This window comes from Gastrolobium bilobum, unplaced genomic scaffold (genome assembly GCF_033153095.1).
Source record: "Gastrolobium bilobum isolate Gb01-03AN ecotype WA unplaced genomic scaffold, APGP_CSIRO_Gbil_v1 utg200954, whole genome shotgun sequence".
NCBI classification, from domain to species: domain Eukaryota; kingdom Viridiplantae; phylum Streptophyta; class Magnoliopsida; order Fabales; family Fabaceae; genus Gastrolobium; species Gastrolobium bilobum.
In genome coordinates, this window is record NW_026897151.1 from 5,965 (window position 1) to 28,836 (window position 22,872).

The 22,872-nt window shown below is 34.2% G+C and overlaps 2 protein-coding genes across 2 annotated transcripts; one reads left to right on the forward strand and one right to left on the reverse strand.

Annotated features, from left to right (window-relative positions):
- Nucleotides 1-11,443: 11,443 nt before the first annotated feature.
- On the reverse strand, nucleotides 11,444-12,670 carry LOC133304547 (pre-mRNA-splicing factor SPF27 homolog). Its single transcript, XM_061504593.1, has 3 exons — nucleotides 11,932-12,670; nucleotides 11,706-11,839; nucleotides 11,444-11,629 (listed from the first exon to the last, which is right to left on the reverse strand). Exons 1-3 carry the CDS (start codon nucleotides 11,998-12,000, stop codon nucleotides 11,572-11,574), a joined length of 261 nt encoding a protein of 86 aa, XP_061360577.1. The 5' UTR covers nucleotides 12,001-12,670; the 3' UTR covers nucleotides 11,444-11,571.
- Nucleotides 12,671-12,769: 99 nt separating this feature from the next.
- On the forward strand, nucleotides 12,770-13,675 carry LOC133304549 (probable pectate lyase 18). The gene is made up of 2 exons (XM_061504596.1): nucleotides 12,770-13,500; nucleotides 13,600-13,675. The coding sequence occupies exons 1-2, from the start codon at nucleotides 12,770-12,772 to the stop codon at nucleotides 13,673-13,675; spliced, it is 807 nt and encodes a 268-aa protein (XP_061360580.1).
- Nucleotides 13,676-22,872: the final 9,197 nt, after the last annotated feature.

Here is a 22,872-nt window from a genome sequence, read left to right on the forward strand (position 1 = left end):
CGTGCCATCAATTTGGATTATGGGTTTACAATATTTGAAGGCCTCAATGCACTGGTGAAAGGTCCAAAATACTCGGTGAAAGACAGCCTTATCCGTATACACTCGACGTTCATCAACACATTGGTATGTATCAATCTTGAACACAGAACCCACATTAACCTGCGTCATGTATGTCAGCCAACCAGGCAAGAATGCATACGATTTATCCCAGTCGCCAAATAACTTGACAATGGCTTTCATTTTAGCCTTCCAAGCTTTCCTGTAAGATATGTTGTATCCATACAAACGTTGTACCCTCTCTTGAATAAGAACTGGCTTCAATGATGGATCTTCTTTTAACATACCTATATAAAAAAAAACACCGGCCAACAGTCAGAATACAAACTGATTAACGTTAACATACCTTAGGAAGTTAGATATATCGAATAATACATACTGATAATGGTTGCACATATCACATCAGAATCCAACTGTCTATGATCCCGGGTAAGACCTTGGTTTAGGCAGGTGTGTTCTTTAACCCATTTACTAACCACCCAAGTATTTTCATTCTTCGGCAACAATGCCCTCACATACCAGGGACATCCATCATTATGGTGTCGACACTTCATCACAAATCTATGGTCATCACTTTTTGCCACAACGGCAGTACGGTGAGCCTTCATACAATATAATTTGACTGCATGTTGCATTTCAGATTTGCTACGAAACTCCTGATACAAATATAAAGGATCCCCTAATTGCCAGCCACCGTGATCATCATCGTCACCATACAATATCTCCGTCTCATCATTAGGGTGGGCCCAATTAATGAAGGTATAATGTGAGCTTTCATTCCAAAATGGCTCGACCTCAGAACCTACGGATGCATTATAATGCCACCGTCAATACCATTCATAACAAAAAAAATAATTGCTAAATTAAATCTTTAAAAAACAAATCTTACCACTGCTAACAGGGTCAACACGAAGTGGTCTCGTAACCTGCGAACCTGGGGATGGTGAGCTTGTGTCAGCGTCGAAATCACCCTCTACGTCAGTATCTGACGTGTCACCTAGTGGAATAACACTCTCAGGTTCACCGTCCTCATCGCTGTCCATATCGGCATCCTGTTCATCCTCATCTATTTCCCGCAGTGTTATCTGACTTATGACATGTGCAGGTGCAGATAAATCGACTACTCTTTCTTCATGACCAAAATACGGTTCACTTCTTGTATGCATGGGTGCAGATGAAGATTGACCACAATCTAATTCAACATATATCTCAATAAAATTTTGAAATTTTCGGTCAACAATTGCATCTATGACACATTCGACATCTTCATCATCACATATATCGTTACCAATGTAGTAAATAGCATCCTTACCAACTGTTGTCTCTACCCTGGCAATCATCCGTTGAACGCATTGGCTGCCTTGCAAACCCAATTTTTGCTGAATTCTCTCCTTTAACTCATTGTATGTAGTGCCCCGTTTGATTTTCAACATTTTCGTTTTTCCTTCAAATTGAACACCATTGGGGCCTTCATAATGCTTTCCATCATAGTAGATCATTGTCACATACATGTTTGGACTTGTGCTCATCTTCCTCACGAAATTGGGACTTGGGTTCTGAAATTGGGGGTTTGGGTTCGGATTTTGGGGTTTGGAATTGGGCAATGACAATGATTTCACAATATTAGGTCTGTAGAGATGGTGGGATGAAATACAATCGGATTAAGAGGATTACACATGAACAAAGGGAGCTATTTAGGTTTACACAACAACAACAATCGAAATGAGACCGAAAACATGGAAAATATAGGGTTTCAGTCGACATTTAGTCGACTAAATATCGATACTTAGTCGACTAAATATCCCAAAAATGTAGTCGATTAAGATGATTTTTTAGTCGACTAAATTTGCGGTAGTCCACTTTCTGAAGATTGACCATTTGCTCGACTAAAACAGCAAGGTAGTCGACTAAAAGGGGGCAGGTTGGTGGATAGTTCTTGATCAGGGGCAAATTGGTTATTAATTAATTAATGAGGGGCAAAAGGGTCAAAAAGCCAATTATATGAAGTTTTAACAAATATTCAAAATTACAATAGTCAGTAAAAAATAATAAAGGAATGCAATAATATTAATAAAAAAGTAAAGCCTAATATAATTTTCATTTGGAATTTTTTCCATTTGGTCTTGTAAATCTTAGGGGGTGTATTAGATTAAGATTTCAAAATATTTTAATAGATTATTTTTGAACAAAAAATTCCATTGCTATTCAAATAGGATTTTAAGGGATTGAAAAAAAAGTCATGTGGTATTCGATTAGGATTTTAAAATATTATTTTAGAGTCCGTCCAAATTTGTTGGTATTCAACCATGTGGTATTCAAAATCTGATGATTTTAATGGATTTTCTATTGGTGTGAATTTCATGAGACTTTTTAGTGAGATATATAAATATGACGTCTTTCTCATAATCTCACTCTAACCGCTATGATTGCTTGAGATTTGTCTACCGCAGTGTCTTCTTCTTCCTTTGACGGGCCGACTGACTTGAAATCAGGTTCCGTCATAGGAGCTTCGTTAAAGCTCAAAAAACAACTAATTTTTGAGCGATGAAAACAACCCAACAAGATTTTAATCTAATCCATCTCAATAACAGCAGGTTTTTTAATAGTTTTTGAGAATTTTTGGAAGTATAAAAAATAATTTTTCAAACTATTGGTCGCAATTTTTTGGTATAAAAATGTGTGATTTTTGTATTATAAAAAACATTAAACAGTGGAAACAAAAACCCTCAAACCAATTTTTGTTTTATATCAATGAAACAAGATCGATTTTTAAAAAAGATTAAAATTTTCATAATATGAACCCTATGTTTCACAATAAGACATCATGAACGAAATTCTTTCGCTATAAGGAACAATTTCAAACAAATCTTGTCAAATGATCACTAAAAATTTGTTTTCAAAAATTCTAAAGCAATTTAAGATTTCAATGTATTGATTGAAAAACATTTAAGAAATTTTCTAAAATTTCATGTAATAAAATTCATAAATTCATATTCGAATTTTTCTTGAAATACTAAATGAAAACACGCATATGATATAGCGATATAAAATTCTTTCTATCTTGGAAGAAAAACATTAATCCCAAAAAAAAAAATTGTAGAAAAAAAATAGTGTGCAGGCAACTTTTTTTTGTAGAATTATTGTATTTCAATAAATATAATTCACAAACGATACGAGATTGAAGCATAGTTGACATTGAATCTAAAGGATCTACTGCTGGATAGACAGTGGCGGACCCAGAAAATTATGAAGAGGGGCGAAAATTTTAACAAATTCAACTTATAGAATTTTAAATAAAATATAATTTAACAAGTATAGTAAATTGACGAATTTAACATAGATTATTTCATTGCCATGTGCCATGTCAACAATGAAAAGTAAATGAATCACATTCTTAAGCCAAAAAACATGTACAACGATCTCAAGAGATGCACCCATTAAATAATTTTAATAACAAATATAATCACATAACTAAAATAAATCCAAAAAGAGGGGGAAGCTCGTAGAACCCAAATTAGGCAAGCACCTAAAACTAACATCATAAAGTTCCATAATGCCCACAGTACTTCAGACCCATCTACTTCAATTATCAAGCACCATAAAGCTAAACAAATAAATTCCAAAATTTTTTGCAAACAATAATTATTTTATACCCATTTTTTTCTTTCACTTTCTGTTGGTTTTGGAGCATTTGAACAGCATGAAACTACAAAAAGATCACAACTTTACAAAGAGAAAGTGAAAATACTCACAACAGGAAAATGGGTATCAAGCTTCTTTCTCATGCTAACAGATTTTGGGTATCAAATGAAGCAAAAGAAGGAGACTCAGAAAGTGAAATCGAAAGCTTTGAACAAAAACATTGTACCGATCATCAACAAGGTGAAATCAATTCAACTCATTTCAGATCCAAACGACACACAATGCTAATTTTGTTAAAGTAACTCACCAGTTATGAAAAATAAAATATACTATGTATTTTTTTTGGGATGTAGACATTTTTTTTTTGAGATTTTAGAGGGGGTGGCCGCCCATGCACGCCCTCCATGTAGGTCCGCCCATGTGGATAGATACCTTTGGCAGCTAATCCTCTTGATAATATAATAGTAGCATCTAAATGTGCAAACGTCGTGGCAGGGGCAAGATCGGTCAAATCACTTGCAGGTACATAAATTGCTTTAATAGATGTTATGGACCCTTGTTTGGTAGAAGTAATTCTTTCTTGTAAATAACTCACTAAGGGTGGGTTGTTAACCCACATTGGAAGGCATTCAATGATCCAATAAGGCGGATATATAACCACTCACAACTAAATCATAATGAGAGTTTTTAAAAATAATTATAGTTAATTTTGTAAATATATCCAATATATTTTTCGATGTATTGTTATAATTATTTATTTTGCAAATTAAAACTACTTAAAAAAATTAAATTAAAATCAAGTTATTAACTTAACGGGTCTCAATCATAGTAGTTAAAAGTGACAAGTTAAAGTGACTTTTAACTAAGTCGTTACATGATGTAGCGACTCCGGCTAAATTAGTGCACACGTGTCACATTCATACCAAAGTCGGTACACCATGTAGTGACTTTGGTCCGGTCAGGCTTCTCAAACTTTTCAAGCCACTGAAAACGTGCCACGTGTTTGTTCGTAGTCACTACATTACTCAGCGACTTCATTGTCGTGACAGTTTACAAAAATATTTAGGATCCGTGACATTCATATATATTTCATGATTAAAGATGGTAGTACGATCAATGTCCCTTACAAGTGCTATATATAAGCAAATGAATAACATTGGTTTACATCATGGAAAAGACAATGTCTTTTTGGTAGGATAGGGTTCTTGACTCTTTTAGTTGATTTTGAGTTTTTATTAGGGGTGTTCGTGGTCTGGATTGGATAAGTTTTGGAAGCAAAAATCATCTAATTCAATCTCTTCGGTTTGGAATTATTTTTTCAATTCCGATCTTATCTAATCTAATCCAATTTTATTTGATTTGTAATGGACCGATTTTTTGTTTTTGAAAAGCCTAAAATTTGTATGATGACTGTTGTGCAAATAACATATCTTTTTTATGTATTGGCTTTATAAAGTTTGTACTATGATTATTGTGCAATCCATAATCTGATTTTCAATAGGGTTAGTTTTTTCTGCAGTAAGCCTAATACGACGTCGTTTTGGGTAGAAATCATAATGTTTTTGTAATTTTAATTTATTTCAGAGTTATTATAGTCTTTATAATTATAATTATTTAATTTTTCTATCCCAAAATGACGTCATTTTGAGAGTCAATGCAGATAACTTATCTGCAGTAACTGATATTATTCTGTTTTCAATATATTATAACAAAAAGTTGAATTACCATCTTTTACAATGTGGTTTCCTGGGATATGGAGTAACCCAGATTTTTATCATATAGAGGAGCTACTGTACAATAAGAACCCATGTCATAAAAATACATGATGTATCTTACAAAAAAAAAAAAACATAACATAGATCAAGCAAAAACTCACATTCTCCAACATGATGGGTTAATGAGTCTTGGATTTAGAATTTTGCTATATGATTTTTGGGCTATGATTGGGGAAATGCTTAAGTAGGTACATGGTAAGGTTGGAGAATCATTGGATCGATTTTCACCAATCACACAGAAAATCGATCCAATCCAATTAAATTTTGCTGTTTATTTCGGTTTCCGATTTTCGGTTAATTCGATTATCGATTTTTCGGTTCGGTCATCGCGACTTTAATTTGTTTGGATAGGTTGATCAATACCCATAATTTTTATCTTTCTAGTTATCGTTATTTGAGATTGGAGATGAGTGCTCATTGATCTATATATGTGGTTACCTATATGGTTTCTTTTTGTCTTTTGTTCTTGATCAAGGTTTAGGTTTATGTTTTGCAGTTTTTGTTTGATGTACTTTGAAAGCTTGATTCAGTTTGTTTCCCTTAGTGTTGTATTTGAACTAACTTTCAAGCTCAGCTGAAGTTTGTATCGATTGGGCTTACGCTCATATATGTATAATTTTAATTTTTTAATAAGGTTACGTTTGTTTCTTCTATGCTGTTTTTGATGCCTTTGTTGAATGAAGGAACTCATTACAGATTATGAAGCACCGATACTTTAAAATTCCTGACGTGACATGTTCGACATTTTTCGACACTCACCGACACTCCGTCACTTCCCGATACTCCAATACTTATTGCAAAGACTCAAAAAAAGGTTCAAATGTTACGTTGCGTTGCATTTTGAGTTCCAACTATTAGATTTGTTAGATTACGATTACTATTTTATTGAGTTTAATATAAACATTTGGAATAACTTGTGTTTCTTTGGAAAATTGATGGGTATTATAAGTTTAACTTTATTTTTTTGTTAAATTATTGAATATTAAATATAATATACACTACATAAATTAAAAATATTATATAATATCAAAACGTGTCCTAACGTGTCAAAATTTAACAATTTTTAGAATTAACATGTCGGAGTGTCGTGTCATATCCCGTGTCCCGTGTCGGTGTCGGTGCAACATAAATTATAGATGTTGCATGAAATGTTATGGTTTCGATCTTATGAATTAAGTCAAAAGGGTTAGGAGGTGGAGCAGTTCTACCCATAATGTAGTTATATGGTAGATCTGTGGCTTCCATAGTTTGGGAGCTTCATTATCTCTAGTATGACCCAAATTTGGCTTGCAGGGAGCTCTGCACCTTCCTTTTTTTTCTTTTTTCCACCTTGAAAATTTAACTTGTTTTAAAGTTATATATATTTGTTTTGTGTAAGTTTCATTTAATATCCCATCCTCGATTTCTCTGCCAGGATCTCAAACTGGGAGAGTGACCAAAGTGTCACGTTTGGACAAAAAAATTACCAGACTGCCACGCCAACAGTAAATTTTGTCAAAATGCCACGCGGCATAATTCGCTACTCAGTGTAGTGAATTATGCATGCAAGTAATTCGTTACACAGTGTAGCGAAATATGCCACGTCAGAACGCACAGAACCAAAAATGACACATGTCAAATTTTGCAAAATTCGCTACATAGGGTAGCGAATTTTGCAAAATTTGACATGTGGCATTTTTGGTTCTGACGTGGCATATTTCGCTACACTGTGTAACGAATTACTTGCATACATAATTCGCTACACTGTGTAGCGAATTATGCTGCGTGACATTTTGACAAAATTTACTGTTAATGTAGCAGTTTGGTAATTTTTTTGTCCAAACGTGACAAAATGGTCACTCTCCCACTCAAACTTACTGCTATTTATGGAGTATCAATTCCCTAGGGACGTACTTTATTAGCTATCAAATTGGAACCGTGCATTCATGGAGGGTGAGCCTGAATATCAGATATCTTATTATTGGATGAGAATTTTAAGAAGAGAAATAAATAGTGAGATTATGATCAAATGGTATGGAAGATAAATAGGTAAGAAAAAAAAGGTAAATAGAACATCTTAACTCATATAAATAAACTTTTCTAATTGAACTGTTGTGATCAATATGTTTTGGTTCACATCATGGACCCATGATTGTGTTCTGATTTTTCTTCTTCATAAAATTGTTCCGTAAAATAATTATGAAAATAAGTTTTTTTTTAAAGTTAAAAGTCAAAACACAAAATAAAAATAACTGAGACTTTTCTCTAAATTTGATTCTAAAATAAAAAAAGTTAAAACTTTTAACTTTTTTTTATAAAACAGGCTTTATCTTACAAGTTTTTTTTTGTTTTGAAAATACAAAAATTGTTTTTATAAAAAGTATTTAAACAGGGGCTAATTCTCTACGTTTTTAAGTCCCAAGAAATCTTATATTTTAAGTTTCCAATAGAAAATAGATGTTATAAAAATTACGGGGATTACAAGTCTTATAGTGTAGGAAATTTAGCTCTCATGCGTCAACTGAGCTATCACCATGGGTGAAAGTATGAGTTCGAATCTCCCCAGTACCACCTTTTGAAGGAGTTTAAAGCCTTAATCCTGAACTCGTCTCGAATCGGATTAGTTGCGAAGCAATGAACCGATTGAAATATTTCAAAAAAATAGTATAAAAAATTTGTTATATCATAGATATAAAGGATATGAGAATAAATTTTTAAAAATAAACAAATAAATAAATAATATTAACGTAACTTTTGATATACGAGTAGGAGATAAAGAAATGCTCAATCAAAATATGTCCAAATTTTTTATAATGTATAAGAAATGTATCATGAGACCAAAATCTCAACGGTTCATGAATAAATTAAATATTTGTTATTATTTTTTTTATCCAACTCTCTCTCTCTCTCATATATATATATATATATTAATAAATTTTTTTTATGTCGTAGTGGATATTTATTGATAACTGAATTAAACAACATTGGTTCTTGGATCGCGTTATACACGAATATATCAATACATTATTGATTAATAATTAGCTATTATAATTGATAATATGTTAACAATTTATTTGTTTAGTGCACACAATTTAAGTACATCGGATTAGTGCAAACTGCAAAGTACTAATTATTTATTGTCAATTTACATATTTATTAACTTATGTGCATTATTCTGAAGGTATTTTTTATTTTGCAAAATTACGTTTTTACTTGAATTCTCGTGCTTTTTAAAAAATGAAAATTATAATAAATTCAAAAGTGTAAATATTTGTAATTTTTAACTCACTGAATGTTATAAGTTATACACTAGGGTCAGAAAAAAGTTGCTGGGTTTGAAATATACCTAGAGCCCTTTTGTTTCTTCTTCAAAAAAAGTAGCTTTTATCTCTTTCTTATTTTAGGAGTTCTTTTTACAAAAGTTAAAGTTATTGATATTTTTATAAAAATATTTAGTTTTTGAAAAAAATATTTGACTATTGATTTCTGGTTTTTTTAGAAATTAAAATTTGTAGCTTCTGAAAAAAGTAATTTTTGAACTTTTTTAAAAACAGACATTCAAATGAACTAAAACTAAGAAGTGTTTTTTTTTCAAGAAATAAAAAGCAACTTTTAGAAGAAAAAAACTAGTCCAATCCAAACGGACCCTAGTCTACTGCATTGTTGAAGAAGGCACGTATTTGGAGTAATATAAGGTCCAATAAAAGTTAAAGTTACGGTCAGGTGGAGCTAGTTGAACTTGAACTGCAAGAGCCATTTGGTGGATACGATTACGGGGACATGATAGAATTGTTTGGTGGACACGATGATAAGGAAGATCTGATGGAATTTATTAGCATATAATATAGGATGCTTATTCACTGTTTAGTGAGTCCAAAATATATTTTAGGTTTATTACGTACGAAGCTTCCCGAGAATGTGAAAGCCAGCTTTACCAATCACCGGAACACCACCAGTTAGCATCACTGTTACCGCCATCTTATTATGACATTCAAAATTGTAATAAACTTTCACTAAGGAACAAATACTATCTGTATTCAAATATTGTGCACAATGTGCTAATAATTATTTCTATCCATGAAATAAATTAACTTAAGCTATAATTCAAATTAAATTATTTTATGTTGCATGTGATTGTGAATTCTTTTTGTTATCAGTATTCTAATTATTTTTTTGTGATATATACATAACTATTGAAAATCAATTCAAAATTTATTTTTAAAAATTCAGCGAAGATATAATTTTTTTATTTTCAAATTTTTTATTAAGTAATTTTATTTATTTTAATATATTTTATTCTTTCAAAACTAATTTTTTTAATAATTCCAAAAAAAAAACCCATGGAAAAAAGTGTAAAAATTATTTTTAAAAACATTATATCATAAAAGATAACTTTTATTTATGGGTCATGATTATTTTACATCAGTATAAATTATACTTAAAATTTTAATCGCTGATCATTTTTATATCTAATGATTCTAATTTATTAGATATACAAGTCATTATATACAAGCAAATTAATGACCAAAATTTAATATAAAATTTTTTATTACACTTACAAGAATAGTCCGCCTCTCTATTTATGTCATGTCCTTTACACTATCTAATTTAGACTTAGAAAATAAGATAATATAATCTTCAACCTCAACATCGACAACACCTTTAATACAAGCTAAATGAAATTTGTGATATATGAACTCAGTGATAAATAAGAAGAGATTAAAAAATAAAATGAAATAAATAATAAATAAATAAATAAATAAAAATAAAAATTGGGAAAGGAGAAATAAGATAAAAGACAAAAAGGAGAAAAAAGAGACAGGGAGATTGAAGAGAAAAAAGACTAAAAAGAAATCATGTGCAACATAGGAATAACAACAAGTTTAACCTTTCACCTTATTTATAACTTTTATTCATTTATAACTTTTCTGCGTTCCGTCCTAATAAGATAATATAATCTTATTATACTAATTATTTATTCCACATCAAATATAGCATAATACATGCTTTTATCATATCATATCTTATCCTTCAAACCATCCCAAATTGTATTTTGCAAAAAGAAAGAGAAAAATGCTCTGATGTGCATGTTGGACTCGCAACTCAATATCCTAGGTTTCACTTAATTCGAATTAGTAATTATTTGAATAGATCTCACAAAATCAGGAGATTTCCATGTTTTTATCATACCATATCCTCCAAACTATCCCAAATTGTACTTTGCAACCAGTAAGTGGAAAGAAAGAGAAAAATGATCTGACTGCATATTGGATTCGCAACTCAATATCCGAGGTTTCACTTCATTTAAATTAGTAATTATTTGAATAGATCTCACAAAATCAGGAGATTTCCAACTAATCCCTATCACGATTGTAATTCCCCCAATCTCCCAATAAATGCAAATAATTATTTTTTGATTTGAATTAGTAATTATTTGGTAGTAATGTACATTTTTCTACGAGCCGTGAGGTGAGAGGAGAGAGCGAACTATTCTTTCCCTTTCACTAAAAAAGAAGAGTAATGTACAATTTTGTTATGAAGTGAACCAAAAAATTTATATCAGCATCATGCAAACGTTATCACGGATAATCAGAAAGATGGCAAGCAATCAGTGTGTGTACAACTAATACATCAAATAAACTTGTACTCATATATATTATGGGTTTATTTTTTCTAAAGTTACTTTAGATAACTTTATCTAATGTTCACCAAAACGACGTCGTTTTAGGACGAAAATCATGGTTGTTTTGTAATTTTAATTTATGTCAAGGATATAATAGTCTTTATCATTCTAATTTTTTAATTTTTCAACCCCAAAACGACGTCGTTTCGATGAACATTAGACAAAATTATCTAAAATAACATTAGATACTTTTTTCCCATATATTATTACTTATGGATTAAATCGTATCGACACGTTAATGAGACGCAAAATTTGTAAATTTTCTTTCCACCAGTTCACTCTATCATTATTGTTATTATTTCTTTTTTGCGTGAGCAAATGGATAATTTTTTTTCATGATATTAAACTAAAAATTGAGGTACAGAAGCAATTAAAGTCAAGTTTAAGCTGAACAAATTCATTACGGATACAAAACTAGATGAGAACGTACGAATCTCATAACTCGGAATTCGACAATTGGCCATTTTCTGTGATAGCTTCCAAGTTCCAGCCTCTGAAAAAAAGAACTAATTAACACAAAAACTATATTGAATCAACCGAGAAAAACTAAATTTACATAGCATTGTCACCTTTCTGTTGCTTCTCTTTTCAATTCTTTTATGTGTGTGTCAAGTGAAGTACACGCAACACTGATGTCTATATTTTTCTGACAGAGCTCCCTCCATTGCATGCACAAAGCATTAAGCTCATATGCGGTATTTTGCTGACAATAGTTTTTTAAAAAAAGCCTTTTAAGTAAAAGGTTAACAGAGTTTTAAAAAATAACAGAAAGAAGGGTGGATAAAAAGTCATTACCTGATGATATTTCCTTTCACGATTTACTTTTTCAATCTTTTCATTTTGTTCCTGAGCTAATTTCTGCATTCTAAAAATAAATAACACAACTATAACCAAGCCATACAAAACATGAACTATGCAGGCAAAGAACAGGTGTTATCAAGCTCAAGCTACATCTTTTTGATGTATTTACAATGGTAAGTAAGATGAATACACACACACACACACATTGACCAGTAAGACAGAGTCTAAAGAACTCACAGGTTCAAATTAACTTGATGAGCAAAGATGATGACTATTGCAAATCAAGTTGTACGAAAAAACAAGTCACTTCAAAGAGAATAATAGTTCCTCATAATTAAAATGAAAGAAAGAAAAATGACAGTACAGCCGTTAAGCAGCCCTTAAAAGATTATTAGTAAATTTAGAGAACTTTGGGCTACGCCTAATGATGCAAATGACAAAGGAGCTACCTATAATATGAAGAAAGGAGTTGGAAAGAGTGTAATTTGGGCAAAGATATCTGTCCCCCCGGCTCTTGGTTTATTGCTGCTGTCTCTATTCCTAGAATGCTATAGGGTAATGTTTGGGGAGTTTGAGAATTCTTTGCTAAGGATCACCATCACCTTTTGGGATTCCTTATTTCATGGGCTTTTATCTATTATCCTTTGATAAGAAGAGGCAATACATAGTCATACCCTATTGTAATCCCCTTTAGTCATAATAGAATAAGTTGTTCTTTTTTTTACTTGCTTCTTTCTGATACTTGCTTATTTACATTCAGACAATCTTCACTCATTTATAAAATAAATTTGACTCTCAGAACATTAATTAAAACTTGCTAAAGCATAAACATATGGCTAATGCAGATTTGATGTCCCGCTCTTGTGGGACTGGCAACCCCATTGATGATTGTTGGAGATGTGACCCCAATTGGGCTTACAACAGGAGAAGGCTAGCAGATTGTGCAATCGGTTTCGGCAAGAAAGCCATTGGTGGAAAAAATGGTAAGTTATATATTGTCACCGACTCCGGCGACTATGACGCGGTGAAACCGAAACCGGGGACACTCCGGCATGCAGTGATTCAAGACGAGCCATTGTGGATCATATTCGCAAGAGATATGACTATTAAACTGAAGGTAGAGTTAATCATGAACTCGCATAAGACAATTGATGGAAGAGGCGCGAACGTGCATATAGCTGGTGGTCCATGCATTACTATACAATATGTGACCAATGTTATAATACATGGGATACATATACATGATTGTAAGCCAGGTGGGAATGCTATGGTGCGGGACTCACCAGACCACTACGGGTGGAGAACCGTGTCGGATGGTGATGGTATCTCCATCTTAGGAGGAAGCCACATATGGATTGACCATTGCTCATTCTCTCAATGCACTGATGGTTTGATCGATGCCGTTCTTGCGTCCACTGCAATTACCATTTCCAACAATTACTTTACCAAGCACGACAAGGTTATGCTGTTGGGTCACAGCGACTCATACACTCAAGACAAAAACATGCATGTCACTATAGCTTTCAACCACTTTGCAGAAGGGCTTGTTCAAAGGATGCCAATGTAAAAGTTTTGTTATTTAATTTATATTTATTTTTCCATTATTTCTCCAACTCACTTATAAAGTTGAAATTTTTGTATATTATTTGTGAATGTTTGCAGGTGTAGGTTTGGATATTTTCATGTGGTGAACAATGACTTTAAATACATTGTTAAAATGGATTTTAAAGAATTTTAATAAAATTTATAAGATTTGAAAGGATAATATGCATTTATAATATTTTAAAAAATTATATGAGGCTTTTTGACCCTTTTGCCCCTCATTAATTAATTAATAACCAATTTGCCCCTGATCAAGAACTATCCACCAACCTGCCCCCTTTTAGTCGACTACCTTGCTGTTTTAGTCGAGCAAATGGTCAATCTTCATAAAGTGGACTACCGCAAATTTAGTCGACTAAAAAATCATCTTAATCGACTACATTTTTGGGATATTTAGTCGACTAAGTATCGATATTTAGTCGACTAAATATCGACGGATTTGTTTTTTAAAAACCCCTCATTTGGCAGAGGGGGAGTAGGATGACCTAATCGACTAAGGAGGCGGCCCAAACCCCAAATCCGCAGGAGCAGCTGAAGAACGCCCCAAACCCTTCCTTTAGGCGTGTGGATTGCCCCCAAATTTGGTCCAAATCGTGAAATCTGAATGATAGGTAAGGTTTCTTAACTTGCATTGTGTTTTAGGTTTAGGAATTTTTTGTATTTGTTTGTTGTCCGAATTTGTGAACTCTAATCAAAGCGTTTGTTGTAGGTTTTGTAACCCTAATCTACTAAGGTTTATTTTTTTGCATTGTGTGAATTTTTTTGTTTGAAAAGTTTGTATGGGGCAAAAGTTTGCTTTTGGTTTACAGCGCTTATGTTGCAAGTTTTCATTACCATCATGACATGTTTCATATAGTTAAATGCTGACATGTTTCATTGTAGGTACCCTAAACAAATGACGAGCCGCAGAAGACCAAGCGATGAGGGCAATGAGTCACTTGAGAGACGCACCAAGCATAGGCAAGAGCGGCCTTCTTCGTCAAGGCGACAAGACGAAGAGCCTGATACTGTTGACCTCCCGTATGGGTATCTGTTTGAGGACGACCCTGCCGTCCACGCTTCATTCGTACGTGACCATTTGAACCGGCCGTTATGTGCTCCAAAATCTTTGGATACAGCCTTTTTTGATAAGGAGGGATTTGAAATTGTGGGGGTGTTGGAGGCGGCACATCTGAGGGTGTTGGCCGAGACCCTATGTCCATATTCAGAGCTTATGGTGCGGGCCTTCTACCATAACCTCAGCTACGTACAGGGCGAGCTGAGGTCGAGGGTCTGTGGAATAGAGATCATCATGACGGCACCTGCATGGTTGGAGATACTCGGCTATGATTTTGACTCTTCTCAGACTGTGGTGTATGACGCTGATAGTGGTGTAGTACTTCCAGGATATGTACGAGAGGATGCCGTGCAGGAGCAGAGAAGAGTCCGTGGGGAACACTTGCACTATACGGTGGGGTTGCTTTCTGTGGAGTCCCGTATACTACACTATGTCCTCACCCACGTTCTGTTTCCGCGATCTTTTAATCATTCCAGGGTGTTGGAACATGACATTCCCATTATGTGGGCTATCCGACATGCCCAGATGGTGAACTGGAGGCACTATATCTGTTGGTTTATGTTTAAGGCCAAACATAAGGGTCATCTTCCATACGCCTGTCTGGTACAGAGGATATTGGTTCACTTTGGTGTTCCCATGGAGACTGAGCTGTTGAAGAAGACCACGGGCTATAATTGCAAGTTCGGAAAGCGTCTATTGGAGCAGTGCAAGATTACTAAGAACACGAGATCGGGTGTGTGGGAGTTTAGTGGTATGCCCCAGGTTGAGGTTCCTTATGTTGCCCAAGATGACCATATTGTTGAGCCAGATGTGGAGGAGGAGGAGGAGGAGGAGGATGTGGCTGAGGTTGAGGAGATAGCTGAACCTGAAGGTGGATTTTCACTGCGTGATGTCATGAAGGGCATAAATGCAATGACAAAGAAGATAGGAAAGATGGCGCTGGCACATAAAAAATGGAGAAAGAAAGGGAATGAAAGGTTTAGACACATACAGGGAAGGTTTAAGGGTGTGGAAGACAGGCTTGCTCGTCTGGAGCTTCCAAGAGGTGGTCAGGTAGCTGAGGCAGCAAGGGATGGGGGTCATGTGTCAGATGAGGACGACTCAGAGACGGACACAGACGGGGATGACGAGTAGATTTAGGGTGTACATCATGTTATTGTGTTTTGTTCATGTATTTCCTTTAAGTCGTTGATGTAATGTAACTTTTTTTAATGAATGCATAATTGTTATGTTTTTTGGATCTATGTTATGTTGTGTAATGAATTTAATTCCATTTCAATATTGTATAATTCCATTTCCATAACACATCACAGCAAATCAGTACATGTGTTCAAAAAGGCTACATCTTGTATTGTTAACCGTAAACAAACGTTATGACAACATACGACTTGGTTTTAGGAATTTAATGTCCACATGGGTTTTTTGACTCGGAAATTATGCTCCCTAAGTCACACTCCCTTAGTGGATCAGTGTAGAGTGGAAACCTAGGGCAAAAAACATGTGTAATTCGGATTTGGGGTCCTAAACCAACAATTTAGTCGATTAAACCAGTACAGGTTAATCGACTAAATTGTTGGTTTAGGACCCCAAATCCGAATTACACATGTTTTTTGCCCTAGGTTTCCACTCTACACTGATCCACTAAGGGAGTGTGACTTAGGGAGCATAATTTCCGAGTCAAAAAACTAAGATGAGTCAAATACAAATATCATGACATCAAATACAAACATAGCACCGTCATTACATTCAAATACAAACATCATGACATCAAATACAAACATAGCACCGTCATTACATTCAAATACAAACATCATGAGATCAAATACAAACATAGCACCGTCATTACATTCAAATACAAACATCATGACATCAAATACAAGCATATAAAACCATAAATGCCTATAATGTTAAACCATCAAAACATTAAGCCCTTCCCCTGCTTCCTCCGCAATTCATCTTGTATTGGGAATCCTCATAGGACATGTACGTTTGTTGTGACCAATTTGCTTACACAGGCTACATCTACTCTGACTGCTTGTCGGTTGAGACTCAACCCAATCCATCTCATTCTGTATCCTTGACGATTTTGGTCTTCCTTGTGCACGTACCAAAGATGCATTTGGGATAATGGTTGGGCCATCAATTTGTGGAATCAACAACTCATTGCCCATTGGATACCAATGAGCAGCATATACCTTATCAATTTGTGCAATTGAGAACACAGGATCAACATAATCATAGTGGTTCAACTTTTCTACCTTGCACACCGCTAAGACATGACTGCAAGGGAATCTTCTAGATGTGAACTGTCCACATTGACATTTGCGATTGAGCAAGTCCACCCTCATTATGTCACCTGCATCATGAGTTGATTGATTGTAGGCATCCTCAATTTCAAATAGCTGCAGGTCCCTATCAAAAACCCGCACACGGAGGCTCACTGTTAATTGATCATTTTTTTGGATGATATCCTCAACTTTTTTTGCAATTCTCCAACCCTTTGCCTTTGCCTTTTGGATCTTTTCACGTCTCTTGACGAAATACTCAACAAGTCTACTTTGAGTCATCTTCACCAATGCTGTTATAGGCAAATTACGTGCACCCCTCAGGACCTTATTCACACACTCAGATAAGTTAGTCGTCATGTGACCAAACCTCCGACCGTCCTCATCGTAAGACCTGCACCATTTTTCTTTGGGAATCTGATCTATCCATGAAGCTACTTGAGAGTTACTGTCGATAAAATCCTGGAATCTGATATCAAAATGAATCTTTGAACTCAAGTACCCTGAAATACAAAATGATGCGTTAGATACAAAAGGATGAATTATATACAATTTGTACATATTAAAAAGAAGATTGTACCTAGCTTCATCAGGGTTTTCTTTAATTCCACATCTCTGAACTTAGTGTTAAAGTTGCTTCCGATGTGGCGTAGACAAAACACATGATACGCAAATGGTGGCTGCCAACCGGCATGATCTTTTACATCCCTGATGATGCTGGGATGACGATCGGATATTAGACAAATGCCATGCTTATGCATGACGTGAAAACGCATGAGGCTAAGAAACCACGACCAATCATCCAATCTCTCACCAGGAGGAACAATAGCAAATGCAATAGGGAGAATGTAACCATCTCCATCTTGTGAAGTTGCAATCAAAAGAGTTCCTTTGTATTTACCGTACAAATGCGTGCCATCAATTTGGATTATGGGTTTACAATATTTGAAGGCCTCAATGCACTGGTGAAAGGTCCAAAATACTCGGTGAAAGACAGCCTTATCCGTATACACTCGACGTTCATCAACACATTGGTATGTATCAATCTTGAACACAGAACCCACATTAACCTGCGTCATGTATGTCAGCCAACCAGGCAAGAATGCATACGATTTATCCCAGTCGCCAAATAACTTGACAATGGCTTTCATTTTAGCCTTCCAAGCTTTCCTGTAAGATATGTTGTATCCATACAAACGTTGTACCCTCTCTTGAATAAGAACTGGCTTCAATGATGGATCTTCTTTTAACATACCTATATAAAAAAAAACACCGGCCAACAGTCAGAATACAAACTGATTAACGTTAACATACCTTAGGAAGTTAGATATATCGAATAATACATACTGATAATGGTTGCACATATCACATCAGAATCCAACTGTCTATGATCCCGGGTAAGACCTTGGTTTAGGCAGGTGTGTTCTTTAACCCATTTACTAACCACCCAAGTATTTTCATTCTTCGGCAACAATGCCCTCACATACCAGGGACATCCATCATTATGGTGTCGACACTTCATCACAAATCTATGGTCATCACTTTTTGCCACAACGGCAGTACGGTGAGCCTTCATACAATATAATTTGACTGCATGTTGCATTTCAGATTTGCTACGAAACTCCTGATACAAATATAAAGGATCCCCTAATTGCCAGCCACCGTGATCATCATCGTCACCATACAATATCTCCGTCTCATCATTAGGGTGGGCCCAATTAATGAAGGTATAATGTGAGCTTTCATTCCAAAATGGCTCGACCTCAGAACCTACGGATGCATTATAATGCCACCGTCAATACCATTCATAACAAAAAAAATAATTGCTAAATTAAATCTTTAAAAAACAAATCTTACCACTGCTAACAGGGTCAACACGAAGTGGTCTCGTAACCTGCGAACCTGGGGATGGTGAGCTTGTGTCAGCGTCGAAATCACCCTCTACGTCAGTATCTGACGTGTCACCTAGTGGAATAACACTCTCAGGTTCACCGTCCTCATCGCTGTCCATATCGGCATCCTGTTCATCCTCATCTATTTCCCGCAGTGTTATCTGACTTATGACATGTGCAGGTGCAGATAAATCGACTACTCTTTCTTCATGACCAAAATACGGTTCACTTCTTGTATGCATGGGTGCAGATGAAGATTGACCACAATCTAATTCAACATATATCTCAATAAAATTTTGAAATTTTCGGTCAACAATTGCATCTATGACACATTCGACATCTTCATCATCACATATATCGTTACCAATGTAGTAAATAGCATCCTTACCAACTGTTGTCTCTACCCTGGCAATCATCCGTTGAACGCATTGGCTGCCTTGCAAACCCAATTTTTGCTGAATTCTCTCCTTTAACTCATTGTATGTAGTGCCCCGTTTGATTTTCAACATTTTCGTTTTTCCTTCAAATTGAACACCATTGGGGCCTTCATAATGCTTTCCATCATAGTAGATCATTGTCACATACATGTTTGGACTTGTGCTCATCTTCCTCACGAAATTGGGACTTGGGTTCTGAAATTGGGGGTTTGGGTTCGGATTTTGGGGTTTGGAATTGGGCAATGACAATGATTTCACAATATTAGGTCTGTAGAGATGGTGGGATGAAATACAATCGGATTAAGAGGATTACACATGAACAAAGGGAGCTATTTAGGTTTACACAACAACAACAATCGAAATGAGACCGAAAACATGGAAAATATAGGGTTTCAGTCGACATTTAGTCGACTAAATATCGATACTTAGTCGACTAAATATCCCAAAAATGTAGTCGATTAAGATGATTTTTTAGTCGACTAAATTTGCGGTAGTCCACTTTCTGAAGATTGACCATTTGCTCGACTAAAACAGCAAGGTAGTCGACTAAAAGGGGGCAGGTTGGTGGATAGTTCTTGATCAGGGGCAAATTGGTTATTAATTAATTAATGAGGGGCAAAAGGGTCAAAAAGCCAATTATATGAAGTTTTAACAAATATTCAAAATTACAATAGTCAGTAAAAAATAATAAAGGAATGCAATAATATTAATAAAAAAGTAAAGCCTAATATAATTTTCATTTGGAATTTTTTCCATTTGGTCTTGTAAATCTTAGGGGGTGTATTAGATTAAGATTTCAAAATATTTTAATAGATTATTTTTGAACAAAAAATTCCATTGCTATTCAAATAGGATTTTAAGGGATTGAAAAAAAAGTCATGTGGTATTCGATTAGGATTTTAAAATATTATTTTAGAGTCCGTCCAAATTTGTTGGTATTCAACCATGTGGTATTCAAAATCTGATGATTTTAATGGATTTTCTATTGGTGTGAATTTCATGAGACTTTTTAGTGAGATATATAAATATGACGTCTTTCTCATAATCTCACTCTAACCGCTATGATTGCTTGAGATTTGTCTACCGCAGTGTCTTCTTCTTCCTTTGACGGGCCGACTGACTTGAAATCAGGTTCCGTCATAGGAGCTTCGTTAAAGCTCAAAAAACAACTAATTTTTGAGCGATGAAAACAACCCAACAAGATTTTAATCTAATCCATCTCAATAACAGCAGGTTTTTTAATAGTTTTTGAGAATTTTTGGAAGTATAAAAAATAATTTTTCAAACTATTGGTCGCAATTTTTTGGTATAAAAATGTGTGATTTTTGTATTATAAAAAACATTAAACAGTGGAAACAAAAACCCTCAAACCAATTTTTGTTTTATATCAATGAAACAAGATCGATTTTTAAAAAAGATTAAAATTTTCATAATATGAACCCTATGTTTCACAATAAGACATCATGAACGAAATTCTTTCGCTATAAGGAACAATTTCAAACAAATCTTGTGTCAAATGATCACTAAAAATTTGTTTTCAAAAACTTTTTTTTGTAGAATTATTGTATTTCAATAAATATAATTCACAAACGATACGAGATTGAAGCATAGTTGACATTGAATCTAAAGGATCTACTGCTGGATAGACAGTGGCGGACCCAGAAAATTATGAAGAGGGGCGAAAATTTTAACAAATTCAACTTATAGAATTTTAAATAAAATATAATTTAACAAGTATAGTAAATTGACGAATTTAACATAGATTATTTCATTGCCATGTGCCATGTCAACAATGAAAAGTAAATGAATCACATTCTTAAGCCAAAAAACATGTACAACGATCTCAAGAGATGCACCCATTAAATAATTTTAATAACAAATATAATCACATAACTAAAATAAATCCAAAAAGAGGGGAAGCTCGTAGAACCCAAATTAGGCAAGCACCTAAAACTAACATCATAAAGTTCCATAATGCCCACAGTACTTCAGACCCATCTACTTCAATTATCAAGCACCATAAAGCTAAACAAATAAATTCCAAAATTTTTTGCAAACAATAATTATTTTATACCCATTTTTTTCTTTCACTTTCTGTTGGTTTTGGAGCATTTGAACAGCATGAAACTACAAAAAGATCACAACTTTACAAAGAGAAAGTGAAAATACTCACAACAGGAAAATGGGTATCAAGCTTCTTTCTCATGCTAACAGATTTTGGGTATCAAATGAAGCAAAAGAAGGAGACTCAGAAAGTGAAATCGAAAGCTTTGAACAAAAACATTGTACCGATCATCAACAAGGTGAAATCAATTCAACTCATTTCAGATCCAAACGACACACAATGCTAATTTTGTTAAAGTAACTCACCAGTTATGAAAAATAAAATATACTATGTATTTTTTTTGGGATGTAGACATTTTTTTTTTTTGAGATTTTAGAGGGGGTGGCCGCCCATGCACGCCCTCCATGTAGGTCCGCCCATGTGGATAGATACCTTTGGCAGCTAATCCTCTTGATAATATAATAGTAGCATCTAAATGTGCAAACGTCGTGGCAGGGGCAAGATCGGTCAAATCACTTGCAGGTACATAAATTGCTTTAATAGATGTTATGGACCCTTGTTTGGTAGAAGTAATTCTTTCTTGTAAATAACTCACTAAGGGTGGGTTGTTAACCCACATTGGAAGGCATTCAATGATCCAATAAGGCGGATATATAACCACTCACAACTAAATCATAATGAGAGTTTTTAAAAATAATTATAGTTAATTTTGTAAATATATCCAATATATTTTTCGATGTATTGTTATAATTATTTATTTTGCAAATTAAAACTACTTAAAAAAATTAAATTAAAATCAAGTTATTAACTTAACGGGTCTCAATCATAGTAGTTAAAAGTGACAAGTTAAAGTGACTTTTAACTAAGTCGTTACATGATGTAGCGACTCCGGCTAAATTAGTGCACACGTGTCACATTCATACCAAAGTCGGTACACCATGTAGTGACTTTGGTCCGGTCAGGCTTCTCAAACTTTTCAAGCCACTGAAAACGTGCCACGTGTTTGTTCGTAGTCACTACATTACTCAGCGACTTCATTGTCGTGACAGTTTACAAAAATATTTAGGATCCGTGACATTCATATATATTTCATGATTAAAGATGGTAGTACGATCAATGTCCCTTACAAGTGCTATATATAAGCAAATGAATAACATTGGTTTACATCATGGAAAAGACAATGTCTTTTTGGTAGGATAGGGTTCTTGACTCTTTTAGTTGATTTTGAGTTTTTATTAGGGGTGTTCGTGGTCTGGATTGGATAAGTTTTGGAAGCAAAAATCATCTAATTCAATCTCTTCGGTTTGGAATTATTTTTTCAATTCCGATCTTATCTAATCTAATCCAATTTTATTTGATTTGTAATGGACCGATTTTTTTATGTATTGGCTTTATAAAGTTTGTACTATGATTATTGTGCAATCCATAATCTGATTTTCAATAGGGTTAGTTTTTTCTGCAGTAAGTCGTTTTGGGTAGAAATCATAATGTTTTGTAATTTTAATACGACGTCGTTTTGGGTAGAAATCATGAGATCATTCTGTTTTCAATATATTATAACAAAAAGTTGAATTACCATCTTTTACAATGTGGTTTC